The sequence below is a fragment of the Oryx dammah genome, unplaced genomic scaffold (genome assembly GCF_014754425.2).
Source record: "Oryx dammah isolate SB20612 unplaced genomic scaffold, SCBI_Odam_1.1 HiC_scaffold_29, whole genome shotgun sequence".
In the NCBI taxonomy this organism is placed as follows: Eukaryota; Metazoa; Chordata; class Mammalia; order Artiodactyla; family Bovidae; genus Oryx; species Oryx dammah.
The window spans coordinates 57852480-57868225 of NW_024070213.1; the positions used below are offsets into that span (position 1 = coordinate 57852480).

The 15746-nt window shown below is 44.4% G+C and overlaps 1 protein-coding gene across 3 annotated transcripts in view; it reads right to left on the bottom strand.

Moving 5' to 3' along the window:
• ELK3 (ETS transcription factor ELK3) overlaps positions 1 to 15746 on the bottom strand; it is a 71552-nt gene that overhangs the window by 41045 nt on the left and 14761 nt on the right. For all 3 annotated transcript variants that reach the window (XM_040232781.1, XM_040232782.1, XM_040232780.1), the window contains exon 2: positions 1891 to 2099. In XM_040232781.1, coding sequence (XP_040088715.1) covers positions 1891 to 2097 — 207 coding nt within the window. In that variant the 5' untranslated portion in view covers positions 2098 to 2099. The remainder of the gene's footprint in view (positions 1 to 1890; positions 2100 to 15746) is intronic.

Sequence of the window (15746 nt, forward strand, 5' to 3'; positions counted from 1 at the left end):
GAATCTGAAATTGCTTTCCCCAGAGATTTAAAAATCTGCCCAAGGGAGATCAGATGTAGACTGCACTGCACGACTCAGCCTTCCCTCGGGGAAGTCACCTTAAGCCTCTGACCTCTCTTTGGGCTGAAACCCCACAGTCCTCCGTCCCAATGCCTGGCCATGTGAACAAGGGGAAACCGAGTCCCAGACACCGAACCCCTTTTCTGTGACACCTTGATTTAAAACTATAAAATCACTTTTTTTTTTTTTGTCAGGCTCAAAGTCATGCTCTTAGGCATTCTGCCAGCCAACAAGACGACAGTTTTCATTCAGAGGGCCCCAATTCTCATTGTGTGACTTAGAACCTGGGAAAAAAAGGCAAAACAATAAACCATCTGTGAGGCTTTCAGACAGCGCAATTTGTGAGAAGTGCTTTTTACATCTTGGTAGGACTCTGCATTAAGCCGGCATTAATTAATTGCTACATTGAAGGGAAGCACCTTTAACATTTCAATGACATAATCATATGCAATTACGATCATATAAAGGAACACTTTATAATTAACGATGCCGCCACTTCCTGAAATGTGTAATCCTTCTGTCTTGAATTCCAAAGAGGTTGGCAGGAGGAAGGCACTAAAGATAGTTCAGGAACTAATATTTAAATCAGTTTTTAATTCACCTTTCAACATGAATAGTAAAACCGGAACAAAAGCTTACCCTTATTAGGACTCCAAATCTTTATGAGGCTAAATATTCAGCAACAATAGCTCCACACAGAAATGGTCAACAATTACAGGCCTGAAATGATTACCCCTCAAGAGCAATAATTTTGCCCCAGCAGGCACATCAATTGCTTTTCCAGAAACGCATTTCAGCTCATTCCGACTGTCCAGACTTTGGAAACTATGCTGTGTTATCATTAATAAAGCACTCTGACTTATTTCCGGGACTTAAACATGAGAACGGTTTTGCTTTTAATTAGGGAGGTTTCCCATGAAGTCGTGATCCCCGAGTACCAAGCATTGTTCTAAGTGTTCCACGTATGCTGGCTTGTTTAGTTCTACACAGCAGTCCTGAGCCCATGTTATTTGAGCCCCATTTTATAAATGAGGACAGCAGGCACCCGAATGTTAAATAGCTTGCCCCAGGTACCATCCCCTCCCCATCCTGGAAAAGCCTGTTTGAGTGAATCACAAACCAGACTGGATAAGCAGACTTTCTCGACTGTCACATTCATTCTGTCACTCTACCTATGACGGAGGCCCCAGAACCTCCCTGCATCTAATTTCTGTTGTGAGCAAATTTTTGCAGCAACCACAGAAGAAAATGCAGAGGCAACAAAATTTGACCCACAGTACCACCTAAAAGGTGGAGCTCCCTGGTGGCTAAGTGATAAAGAACTCGCCTCCCAATGCAGGAGGTGCAGGTTCAATCCCTGGGTTGGAAAGATCCCTTAGAGAAGGAAATGACAACCCACTCCAGTATTCTTGCCTGGGAAATCCCATGGACAGAGCAGCCTGGCAGGCTACGTTCCATGGGGTCGAGAAAGAGTTGGAGACAACTTGTGGGACTAAACAACGAAAACACCATCACCTGAAGGGCTGCCAGAAAAAAAGTCCCTACAGCACAGCCTTTCTTAAACAGCAACCAAACTTGCATCAGCAGCCCCTATTTGATGCCCTTCGTGGTACGCTCCCTGGAGAAGGAAATGGCAACCCACTCCAGTATTCCTGCCCGGAAAATCCCATGGACAGAGGTGGGTTACTACTGCACTGGGTCGCAAAGAGTCAGATATGACTGAGCATGCACGTGCGCGTGCACACACTGTACCCGATTTTCCGCTGTCCTCAGTGGACTGTGAGGGTGGCTCCCTCCCCCTGACAGCCTCCCGAAACGGCCAAGGCTTACCTTGTCATAATAGTATCGCAGGGCTCTGCTCAGCTTGTCATAGTTCATGTTTGTTTTGTTTTTCCGGAGTCCCCACAGCTTGGCCACTTCTTCTGCTTTGAGGAGCTTGAATTCACCATCATTGGAAGTCCAGCAGATCAGGTGCTCATGTTTCTGGTCCAGCAGTAACTGCAACAGGAACTGCCACAGCGTGATTGCACTCTCCATACCTGGGGAGGGAGGGCTGCATCAGTGCAGCTGCCAAGGCTGGGAAGTGGGGGGGGGGGGCACTCGGGTGGACACTTCAGCACCACCCCCTACGCCAGCAAACCTCAAGTGACTTTCATTTCCATCCCAACCGGCCACTCTGAATCATATCTGGCTGCATGTCTGCAAAACAGCCACGATTCAGAAATACAGGGAAGCCCTGTGACCCTGGTATTTGCCACACACATCCCCACAGGTGACAGGGTTACACTGGGAATGATATGAAAAAAAATGATTAACGGACTGCCCCTTCCTAGAATCAGTCCTCATACAAACTATTGCCCATACAATGCACATGGTGTCTGTTCCCGTTTGTCCTATCAGCTCCCTCGCTGGTCAGCCTCTAGGCTGTTACCTGGATGAAACACTGGAGCCACTAAGTGCGGTTACATAGGGGCTGCTGCTACTGCTACTGCTAAGTCGCTTCAGTCGTGTCCGACCCTGTGTGACCCCATAGACGGCAGCCCACCAGGCTCTGCCGTCCCTGGGATTCTCCAGGCAAGAACATTGGAGTGGGTTGCCATTTCCTTCTCCAGTGCAGGAAAGTGAAAAGTGAAAGGGAAGTCGCTCAGTCGTGTCCGACTCTTCACGACCCCATGGACTGCAGCCTACCAGGCTCCTCCATCCATGGGATTTTCCACGCAGGAGTTCTGGAGTGGGGTGCCATTGCCTTCTCTGATGTAGGGGCTGGGGGTATGCCAATAAGTGTGACTGCGTGAGGAGCTTCTGGAAGAAGGGACTTTGTTAGGTTACTTTCTGTATTCCTAGTGCTCTGATAACCCAGCCCAATGCCTGACTGATATATGCTTAAAGGCCTGAGGGATCAGTTACTGCCACTTAAAGAGTTGGTCTCTTTCTTAGGCACTTGTCACATTGCAGATAGAAACACCTTTTGTGGGACTTCCTGGTGGTCTTAGATTCTGTGCTCCCAGTGCAGGAGGCCTGGGTTCGATCCCTGGTCAGGGAACTAGATCTCACCTGCCACACCTAAGAGTTCGCATGCCGCAACTAAAGATCCCACATGTGGTAAATAAGACCCCGCACAGCCCGCCCCCCCCCCAGAAAAAGCCCACCCCTGTCACAAGCACAGAGATAGGAAATGCATTCTTCTCTTCACTATGAGAAGGAAGCCTATAAAATGTTATCTTTTCCCCTTGACTCTGTTGAGGACTTTGTAAATGCTATTCCTTCTGACTAAAATGCTGTTCCTCAGCTCTGGAGCTTGGTGAAATCCTGCTCATCCAACACTACCCAGTTCACATGGGACCTTCTCAGGGAAATTTTCCCCACTCTCCCAGGCAGTTCCCAACTTCAGACATTTGAAGACTTTCATGGCAATGGGTACTGACTGTAAAAATAACAACAATGCCCATTTGTCTCATCAACAATTGCGCATTAGGAAAGGAGAGGAGGTTGGGCTGGTCTCAAGAGCTTCATCATAGCTCAACCCTCATGACTGGACATGTGAAGTGCCCTGGGTTTGGATCTAGAAAAGCTGCTGGAATGAGGAAGCCCAGGATGACCAGAGGGTGGAAAACTGGCTTCTGGCACAGACAGAAGCTTCGAAGGCCAGTTGTGAGGTGGGGGCAAAGCCAGAGAGAAGTAGGGATTATGCCGTAAGGCAAAGGGGAAACACTGAAGCCCCAGGAGGCAGCCAGGGTGACGGGAACAAGCGAGCGGTGAGAAACACACAACTCTGGGAGACCCAGAAGCCAGAGTAACAGCCTTAGGGAGACTTATCTGTACCAATATTTTTGTCAACTCCACACCTCCTCTGCTGCATTTCTCTTAAAGGGGCAGCTTTCAGACTGATGAATCATTTTTCTCCCTTTCCACACGGGGATCCATGTGAAAAATGTCTAGCTTTCCAATAAGTGTTTATTTCCTTATTTCCTTTCACATGTTCAGCCAAAAGAACACATTTTACTGTTTCTCTGAGCAACCATGGGTTTCTCGGTTAAAGAGAAACAGAATAGCAATGTTCTTCAAATACCCATAGGGCACTTTTTATTTACGGCTCTTTAGAGGAGATATTCTTTTCAGAAATCAGTCTTCACCACGATGGCCTCTCAGTCCATAAGACAATAAATCACCTCCTTGTTGGATCAAAAGCCTTTTGTATCTCATGAGTCTCGTAAACACACACAGCAGCCCGCCAGCTCCAACTCCGAATATGAGCTTCTGATCATTTGAGGATGGACCACAACTTTCTCCCCATCATTGGCACTAAGAATCACTAACAGTTGTCTCAAAATCTTCAGTGTTTTCTCACCCAAACCCTTCAGACAATAAGCTTTCAAATATCTCTAAAATTTTAAAGTGGATGCTCGGAGGAACCTGCTCCAAAGGGTAGAAGGCTGCCAGTGGGTTTGCAGGTCTGGATGGAAGGGATTCCTGGGTCGGTGGCTCTAGCCACTTGCACCTCCCCCATCTCTGATATGAGCCATAACGTTCCAGATGGAACAGGAGGACAATGTAAACATCTCCTTGTGTTTCACACTTAGTGCTGCTACCAACCAGGACTCTTCAGAGCTTCTTGTGCTTCCTGGAATCCCTTCCCATGGCATTCCAACCCCGTGTATTGGAGCCATGTGCCCCAGGCATAAACGATGAGGACCGGACTGGATAAATGTTCTCAGTCTTTCACTCCTCCTCCTTTTCAAGTGGCCGTGCAGCAGTGCCCAGAATGGGTAGAGTACTTTTCCCCCATCCCACTGATATTTGGGGATGGCCACATTATTTGATTTAGCCAATGGAATGATGAGCAGAAATGGCAATGTACCCTTTCTCAGCTGAGGTCTAAGAGGCTTCCCATGTTTGCACTTTTCCTCTTGTGTTCCTGTTACTACTGTGAAGCTATGGCGCAAAAATGAGACATGTGGAGTCAGTCTGAGCTCTACCCAAAGCTTGGAGACAAGTCCCACAAATCACAGTCTGAAGCAGTGTCCCTGAGGTCAACCAACGAGAAAAATTAATGTTTCTGTATACCAGCGACTCTCAGGCTGTTTGTTATGCAGTATCATAGCAGCAAGAGCTGACTATTACAATGTCTTAGTCTAAAAAAGCTCTCTTTGCTGGGGTATGATATCTTTATACTGTAAACTTACATTCATAATCATGAGGTGTGTCTAGGCATGAAAAAGCATATTATGCAGGGGGATTGGCCAATCCTGTCTTTACTCTGAGGGTTACAAGTAGGCCACATAAATGATCATGGGTGCTATGGCACAGCCTTCAGCAAAGGTAAAAAGGAGGAAAGAGGGAAAGAAAAGGGAGATATAAGAGAGGAAAGTGAAAAGGCAGAGGAGCAAATAAGGACAAGGACACCCTCATCAGGGCCCTGCCAGATTTCCAGAATTGATGAGCTGGGCCAAGGAGAGGCACAAGCTGAGGACCAGGAATCAGAGGGCTGCCCCGCACACACACTCAGAGCTTTGGTGAGGCTGGGTGGGCTGAGGAATGCCCCCTTCCTCCCCCGTCACTCTCCCACATGGAGGTGTCGGAGCCAGGCTACCACTGAGGGTGGGAGGGTTCCTAGGAGGGTTGATGTGAGTGACAGGAGGTGACTAAGCCGTCTAGCCACTCCTGCCTAAAGCACGACAAACCCGCCTCTGACAGCCCATTCTCCTCCAGCCCTTCCGCCACTCCTCCACGCCGGTGGATCCGCCAGCTTCAGTGAGTGTTTAGTCACACAAGTCTTTACTATGAGAAATCCAGCCACACATGACTCAGAGATGAGCCTCAAAAATATTTCCCCACGAGCTTATCACATCTACAAACATCTGTCACCCACTTCTACACTTGGCAGAAGTCATGCTGGGAGGCAGTGGGCCCCCCACGGCTGCTCTGGCCTCCACCTTTGCCACCCTCTCTGGTGATGGAAGCGGCTGAGGGCATGTGGGGCAGTGGGAACACGGTGGGGCTTGGGGTGGGCGGGTCAGCAACTGATCTCACCACTGTGGTTCCCACCACTAAGATACTCAGCGTTTCCTCGATTTATTTCCAACTTTAGTAACTATGATTCAGTGTCATCATTTACACAGTTGTTTTCATGCACAGTCATGCTTCACACCTTTGAGAGCTACAAACTTTGCCCCCTCAAGGACATTGGCAAAGGAAAGAGTCTAACACATGCCTGGGGAACACACTCTCCCCACAACCACCAACACATATTAGCAAATTCATCAAAATATATCTCTCACCAAAAAAAATATTATTTTTAGTGTTTTTTTTTTTTAATTAACTCCTTGATGCCTGCTGCTGCTGCTAAGTCGTGTCAGTCGTGTCTGACTCTGTGCGACCCCATAGACAGCAGCCCACCAGGCTCCCCCATCCCTAGGATTCTCCAGGCAAGAACACAGGAGTGGGTTGCTGTTTCCTTCTCCAATGCATGAAAGTGAAAAGTGAAAGTGAAGTCACTCAGTCGTGTCCGACTCTTGGCGACCCCATGGACTGCAGCCCACCAGAATCCTTAATAAAGTCTTAACATGAAGGTACAGTCAAGTCCAGTGTATCTGGCTGCCATTATGAAGAATGTGTGTAATTCAGGCAGCATCCTGTGGCTCTTACTAAATAAAAAGTTCAAGAAAGCACTGATACTTGAGATTTATGTTTGGTACATTATTATACAAGTGGGGGGTCTGCTTTAACTTAATATGTTTCATCAGCCTAGCCTCATTTAGCTGACTTCCCACAACTCTCCACTTAAAATATGTAGAACATATGAAAGAAATGCTATAATTTTCTTTAAAAAAAATTTCCCAAGTCAAACTTTCAGCTGAGTAGAAAATGTTACTCTTCCTCGCCGCCCCCACCCCGGCCTTATTTTGAATGGATAAAATTTTATCAGGTATGGTAATGCCATTGTTTTTCCAAGAGTCAATAAAATTTAACATTTAATATGAACACATGATCCTTAGAAATCTTAAAATCTCATAAAATACTTTGATAGCTGCAAAATCATTGACTGATGGTTTTTAAATTATTTTTAATTTCACGGAAAACACATGATTCTATTCTTTTTATTTTTCCTCTTTTTTCAAGGTTAAATTTTTATTGATTGAAAGATTCTTTAAATTTGCCATGGGAGAAGGAAATGGCAACCCACTCCAGTGTTCTTGCCTGGAGAATCCCAGGGACAGAGGAGCCTGGTGGGCTGCTGTCTATGGGGTCGCACAGAGTCGGACACGACTGACGTGACTTAGCAGCAGCAGCAGCAGCATAATGCCATGCTTAATGTGACCATTAAGCGCTGCACTTTTATGTTTAGGAGGATCCACTGTGAAAGCATCGCTGCTCTTGCAGGAAGAGGCGCCCTCCGCATCAGGTCCCCTCTGTACCATCGCTGACTGCATCTCGACCCTGCCGCCCACTGCACATGGTTTCCCCTCAGCACTTCTACTGGAACTAACCCAAGACCACGGTCACAGCAGCGGACAAGGTCTCTTCCAGGCCTCTCCAGAGAACAGAGCTACCTGCTATTCGCCCCAGCTGTTCCTTCTCCTTTATAATTTATAGCCTAGATATTGCCATGGTGGAGGATAGTTAGATCATTTAAAACAGTTTGTCAAATCTGAATAACACACATCCCTCCTTTGGAAGGAGCAGGAGGCAAAAAATTAATAGGTCCTCATGTGGGCAAATCATCTTCACTAAATATCTTATTATAGTCTCCCTTCAATATTAAGAAGAAAAATGGATATAAGTGCCTCAAGGTTTATAGTCCTTTACAACCAGCTGATCACGCCCACCCTATGCAAATTAACAATTAATCTTACATTTGACACATGATACTTGGTTGAGAGACAACCAACACAGAAGTTATGGCCATGTAAGTTATTTTGAGTAAGTCTGTGTTTATACAATTATACCCTACAAGGAGGAGAGAGACTCAATTCTCCCTCCACCTTTTTCAATTTTTTTTGAGTATCCACTTTATGCCACGACACTTTCTGGGTATTTGGGATATATCAGAGACAAAGGAGATGAAGACCTCTGTCTTCGTGAATCTTACATTCTAATGGGAGAAGACAGGCCATAAACAACAAACATATGACTATTAAAACACAATATTTTGGAAAAACAGTGTTACAGGGAAAGGCAACCAGAGCAGGTTAAGGGGGTGGGAGCCTGGGGTGTGTGAGCAGAAGGTCATGGAAGGCCTCATCGAGAAGCTAAGAGCTGAGAAATACCTTTGTTAAAAAATAACTTTCAAAATGGGTAAAATCATGGCTCTCCTACAGATATAAAATGAAGACATGTTAAAGATTTTATTTCACTCATTAGTCAACCAGGGAACTTGGTAGGTGTTCTAACAAGTTCAAAAAAGAATCTGAATAATAAAGGCATTTATAAATTAGGAATATTGAATGCACAAACAGGGGTGACAGAGGAGTCAACTGAACTCTACAAGATAGGAGAGAATTTTCATACCTACAGACAATAATTATTTTGTTATCAGCTATCTCTAATTAGAAGATTGTAAAACCTTCCATAAAACCAAAATCACATCCTCCAGAGGAGATTAGAGTCTAGACAACACACAGTTTTTTGTGGAAGCATAATTATTTTCTACAACTTGCAGCAGATGAGAGGGTGAGCTGCTTCTGTCTACTTAGAAGGCTACACAGTGAGGAAGAGCAGATTCAGAGCCACACTATCTGGGTTCAGATCTAAGTACCAGTCCTATTTGGCTGTGGGACTTTGGTTAAGTTCCTTAACCTTTCTGTGCCTCAATTACCTCATAAGGAAAATGGAGATGATGATGATAAAAGTATCTCCCTTACAAGGCTGTTGCAAGGATTACATGAGTTACTAAGAATGCACTTGAACTACACTTGGTACATAGTGTTATTCCAAAGTTTACTATTATTTTTTAAGCAACAGAGAAACTTCTTCATAGATCATGTTGTGAGGATATTTGGCCTTCACCTAGCTCAAAGGCATTATTTAGATACTATATCCACCTTGGTTCTTTGTTCATTAGACAATGATTCCACAATAGGCACTGAAATCCAGGAAGAATCTTCCAGCCCTTTGGTGACTGTTGTTTATAAGGTGACCTAGAATATGTTTATGTGGGATTTTAGAAAGACTATCATCAAAAGATGAAAAAACACCAACAGATACACACCACTATATATAAAATAAAGAACAAAGACCTACTATGTCGCACAGGGAACTGTATTCCCTACCTTGTAATAATCTACAATGGAAAAGAATCTGAAAAAGAATATATATATAATGAATCACATTGTTGTGTACCTGAAACTAACACAAGATTGTTAATCAACTCTACGTCAATATTTTTTAAAGTCAAAAAACAGATTTTTAAAACTTCTGACAGAAAACTCAGATCCCTGAACACATATCTGCTGCCTTCAGCTTAAGAAACCCTGGTGTAAAATGCCTATCCTGAAGCTTCCAAGTTGTTTCTCTAGCAAAGACAGCCCTTGGATGCTCACATCTCCCTTGGGACTAGTTCTGCCCTGATCTATCTTGTGCTCCTGGAGCAGGGAAGGGAGTTAAGGAGACAAGAACCATTGGCTCCAAAAGAGATAGAAGAAGGGCTCTAACACGACGACCCAAGGGACAGCCATGATGACACTGCCTGTGAAGACGGAGCCCAACTGGGGAGTGTTCCCCGGGCTGCTCAAGCATGAAGAGCTTGTCCACGGCACTGAGAGGGAGGGAGGGACATTTAGGCAGACTCTGAGCAGTCACTTTCCACCCTCATTCTCTGTTTTCAACTCTTTTTTCTTTAAAGAACACAAATAGTATCCTTGATTCACTCTTTCATCTGGAGGGAGTCTCAAAGAGAAGGAGGCTATAGACTGAATATACTGATCACTCTCATCACCGATGGTGCCTCCCTCTGCCCCACTTTGTCAGATAAATGAATAAGACTGAGGTTAGTACAGGCCTCAGTCTGTGCCCTTAACCACTGTTACACCGCCTCCCACCAAGAGCAAGGAACTCGCATCAGGATCACGACTGGGAGCAGGCTACTGGAGAAGGCTTGCTAGAGGAGTGAGCTTAAGCAGAGCCTTGAACAAAAGGGTGCACAAAATCTGAAAAGGGTGAGAGGATTTGACCAATGCCCCTCCTTCAAAAGCCTAAAGCTAGAGTTCTGTTCAGAGGATGTGCCCGTGATTTCTCCCCTTTCCTTATTAATATTTAGCTTCTGTTGGGTCATACAGGTTCTGGTACAGATTTATAATTCATGGAATTGCATCATCAGGAAAAAGTCTTGTCGTAGGACACCATTTGAAGTTCTAGGGGGTAGAAGGCAAGAAAAGAACACTCTTTCACCTTCAAAAAGAAAAAGGTAAGAGGAGGGAGTAAGAGTACATCACGAGAAACGCTGGGCTGGATGAAGCACAAGCTGGAATCAAGATTGCCGGGAGAAATATCAATAACCTGATATGTAGATGACACCACCCTTATGGCAGAAAGTGAAGAAGAACCAAAGAGCTTCTTGATGAAAGTGAAAGAGGAGAGTGAAAAAGCTGGCTTAAAGCTCACCATTCAGAAAACGAAGATCATGGCATCTGGTCCCATCACTTCATGGCAAAGAGATGGGGAAATAATGGAAACAGTGACAGATTTTATTTTTGGGGAGCTCCAAAATCACTGCAGATGGTAACTGCAGCCATGAAATTAAAAGACGTTTGCTCCTTAGAAGAAAAGTTATGACCAACCTAGACAACATATTAAAAATCAGAGACATTACTTTGCCAACAAAGGTCCATCTAGTCAAAGCTATGGTTTTTCCAGTGGTCATGTATGGATGCGAGAGTTGGACTGTAAGGAAACCTGAGCGCCAAAGAATTGATGCTTTTGAACTGTGGTGTTGTAGAAGACTCTTGAGAGTCCCTTGGACTACAAGGAGATCCAACCAGTCCATTCTGAAGGAAATCAGTCCTGAATATTCATTGTAAGGACTGACGCTGAAGCTGAAATTCCAATTCTTTGGCCACCTGATGCAAAGAACTGACTCATTTGAAAAGACCCTGATGCTGGGAAAGATAGAAGGCGGGAGGAAAAGGGTATGAGAGAGGATGAAATGGCTGGATGGCATCACTGACTCGATGAACATGAGTTTGAGTAAACTCCAGGAGTTGGTGGACAAGGAGACCTGGCGTGCTGCAGTCCCTGAGATCGCAAAGAGTTGGACACAACTGAGCGACTGAACTAAATTAAAAAGGAGAGAGGCAGAAGTTCTGCACCATAGGTAGGGCAGGGGTGGGAGCAGCCAGTGATGGCTAAAGTCCAAAGCAACAATCAGTGTGGAGTCCTGGATGAGACGGCCATGTAACCTGCCCAGAGACAACTCATGCCTGAAAAACAAAGTCCACCCAAGACCCATAGGTACCAACCAGTGGTTACCAATAGGGAGGGGCAAGCAGGGAGGGATAAGATAGGACCACAGACTGCTGTGCATAAAATAAATAAGCATGGGGCAGAGACAAGATGGTGGAGTAGAAGGACGTGAACCTACTCCCTCTCATGGAAACACCAGAATCACAACTAACTGCTGAACAACCGTCAGTAAAATAAATGAGCTACAAGGATGGATTGTATAGCACAGGGAATATAGCTAGTATTTCATAATACCTACAAACGGAGTTTAACCTATAAAATGTTTAATCACTCTGCTGTACACTGGAAACTAATGTTGTAAATCAACTATACCTCAAGCAAAATAATAGCTAAGTCCATCCAGTAGCAGAGGTTACTGTGCTCCTTCAAACACCACCAAGCCTCCAGCAGTGGCCAGGCTGCCAGGAGAGTCCGTCCCAACCCATGACCACCAGCATCACCTTGTCACCCTGCACCAGAGGGCTCCTGGTGAAGCTAATGCCTCAGGGACCATCACTTTGCACAAGTCTAGGGGCTCTAGTGATTTTGTATTTATAATTTGTGGCGGTCTGTACAAAGAGGATTTCTGCAAATTGTTTTAAGCTTCAGCACCACATCTCCCAAAATCTAGTCCTGCCACCATCCCTTCTCAGGCTGCCTCCTCCTGAGAAGCTGTGCTCCTCTTCTTGATGGCAGTCATTCTGCCGCAAGGTGGCGCCAGACATCCTAACGTGAAACAGAGCTGCACAGAGTAGGCAAAGCCTGAGGTTTCTGCTTCCATTCTTAGAAGATGAAATACCCACTTATTTGCTCTTCTTCCTATCTGTGGCAACCTAACACTTCTCTTTGCATGTTTCTAGTTTCATTTTTTTAAGCTACCCTGAGTTGGAGTTTAGAGGGTTCAGAAAAATTGTCTTTGTAAAGCTTATATATTGTGGGAACTAGAGAACTTTTAGCCAACTTAGAAAAAACCAGTTAGAAATGAGTGAGCCCAAGGAAAGGAGAAAAACTCCTGTGAAAGAAATAAACAAAGTAGGTGTTCAGCAAGTTCACAACTTTTTACTTGTTAAAACTTGCACAGTTAGAGAAGTCAGGATGAAACTTCAACACTCAGTACCGAAAATTCTCTGAATTTCAATTCCTCTGCCCAGAATATCTACTAAGTGTTTCTGTAGAGAAATGTCAGAAACCATTTCATTAAAACAAAAACAAAAACCTGTATTTAAGGCAGGGAACTGGAAAACAACAATTTGTACTATTTGAGTTCAGCAGTAACTTGGCACAGAATAATTTTAGGGCATGAAGTAAATAAGGATTAATATTTGGTAACTGAGCAACACAAATGGAAATCTTTTTTATATTATTTTTGAGAAGGTGAAACTAAGATTATTGACATGTATTTTCAAAAGACATTTTAATTCTTGTCAACCACTGTATGCAAAAAAATGCTAATCTGTGAGGCTAAATTCATGTCCCTCGAGGCTCTTTTTATTTATTAAAAATGTTTATATTCTCATTCATTCTGTGACTATCTGCAGACTGTCCATGCTTTAAAGAGCAGTGTGTGTGAGCTAAGTCCCTTCAGTCATGTACAACTCTTTTATGACCCTATGGGCTGTAGCCTGCCAGGCTCCTCTGTCCATGGGATTCTCCAGGCAAGAATACTGGAGTAGGTTGCCGTGCCCTCTTCCAGGGGATTTTCCCGACCCTGGGACAGAACCCAGGTCTCCTGCACTGACACCAGCACCACCTAGGAAGGCCCCCTTAAAGGGCAGAGTGAGCAAGAAAAGAGGGAAAGCAGTCATCACTCAGCCTTTTTTTTTTTTTTTAATACCTTTTGCGGTTCACAACGTTTCTCAAATCATTCTGAGGACAGAGAACGATTTTTTCTGGGGAAGTCACTGATAGCCACTATAACACCTGCTGTTTACTGTGCATATAATCCACTCCTCTTTCCTTCTGAACAACTCTGTGTTGTCTGCGGATATATCGGAAGCAACTTAGTTGGTTTGTTGGTGACGTTCATAGGGTGAATTTCCTTTGGAAAAGTAAATGGATGGCTACATTAACTCCAGCTGGGAAAGTAGGTTCCAGCCATTCTACTTTCTGCCACATCCGTATATTCAAGCCATGTCCCACCATTTCCCACCCCACTTATCCCCACCACTGCACATCCAGTCCTAGCTCACCCCACATTTTCAGACTAGGCCCACATGCAGACAAAAAAGGGCCTAATCTCACTCTAGGTTGCCTGACATGGATGGATACCCCTTGGGTCTCTAAACTTGGCAATATCTCCAAACTTCCTAATATTCCTAGTACTGAGTTTGTTCTTCCTATGCCAGAAGAGGAGGTGGTGATCAATCCACAGGATTAAAAAATAAATAAATAAAATAACTGGCTGTCCCAGAAGCACCCCCTCTGCACCTGAAAGAAACAAATGGGTCGATCTGAATGAGATGGTGTATAGAGAAAGCTCAGCACAGTGCCCTGTACGTTGTGAGCCTTCGCCAGGACTTAGATGCTGCCTGCATCCATGCCTTCTGTGAAGCGCTGAACAAGCCTCCCACCGATGGAGCTATTTCTTGTTGGCCATCAGATCCCCTGGAGAAGGAGATGGCAACCCACTCCAGTATTCTTGCCTGGGAAATGCCATGGACAGAGGAGCATGGTGGGCTACAGTCCATGGGTCACAAGAGAGTTGTAGCAACTGAACAATGACAACCACTACATCAGTGTCATCCAGCAATTCCAGCATAGCACCTGGAAAACAATGGGCATTCAACAAAAAAGTATCATGAATCTCAATTTCTTTCCCTTTAAGATAAGGACTGTAATATCTGGCTTCAGAGACTCTTCTATCACCTGCTAAAGAGCCCAGACATAGAAGAATTTTATTTTTCTCCTTTTTTCTTGGAAGAAAGATGGACTTGCCCTCTTCTCCGGCATCTCCCCACATGGCTTACAATCAGGTAGCCACACAAATAGTGTATTATCTGTAGTCCTCCACATATATACACATCTCCATTTAATGTCTTCTTTGAAAACATCAGACACAATTTTATTAGGCAGTTAAGGGAACACAAGCCTGCTAGATCAAAGCGGCCAACTGGTCACCCAGCCCTCCCAAAGTGGGGCTGCAGTTCATTACAGCCAATCGGTTAACCACATTTACCTCCCTTGTATATCCAACATGCCCCAAAAGACAGACTCAGAAGTCCTGGGCACTGAAGAGAAAATCTTTTCAGGTAACCAACGGTATTAAAAAGCCAGGCCACATCTTGAAAGATAAGTAGGGTTATAAAAAATCAGAGGTTCCTACAACCTGGGACACTCTCCAGGTCCCCCCATAGAGTCTCACAAAGCCCAGGCTCTGCTGACAATGCCTTTTCTTTAAACAGATGAATTGCTCCTTCCCGGACATTTTTGGACTAAAACCTGAACCTTCGCATTCTTTGCAGTTGTTTTTGTTGTCTGCGTTGTTTTCGAGGATCTTAATTCTGGCTTAAAGCACATCTCCCTCCAGCTCTCATACTTGGTAACATTCAGCTTCCTCTTCTTCTGCAGGTTGTAGGCAGGAAACTGGAAAATGGGCCACAGGAAACCTGGCCTCCTACATCTGTCCCACTTTGTAATTGCAGCTCTGGTTTCATTTTGCCTGTGTGTCAGCTCTGTTTTAACCCTCAACACAACGGCCAAACTCTGCTTTCTGAAAGAACACTGCTATGCTTATTGCCCAAGGAAATTCAACGAGACTTTTTTCCTTCCCCAGAGTAATTAACCGTATGAATTCAACATGGAAAAAAATACTAAGCAAATTCTCCTAACAGTAGTCATTTGGATCAAAAGTCATATGGAGCTAGAAAAACGATTCATTCAATGTGATAAAACTACTAATAAGTCCCCAGTGAAAATTTAAGACCACTTGATAGTACTGTACACAGCAGAAGTTATTGTATATCAGGATAATTACTAGCAGTCCAAGGCTGTCAGATGAATTCTGACTTTTGAGGCTTTGATAAGTAACATATGAAAATAAATAATCATCCCTTATTATAATTTCTCATTATAATGCTATTTCAAATTATGTTCTTAACCATACAGCTATTAGGTTGAACCATATGATATTGTTTTCATGGGTTGAAAATAGTCAAATACAAGCAATTATCCTATAGTCAACCTAAAACATACGAGAGAATAGATACACACACACACACACACACACACACACACACACACACACACACACA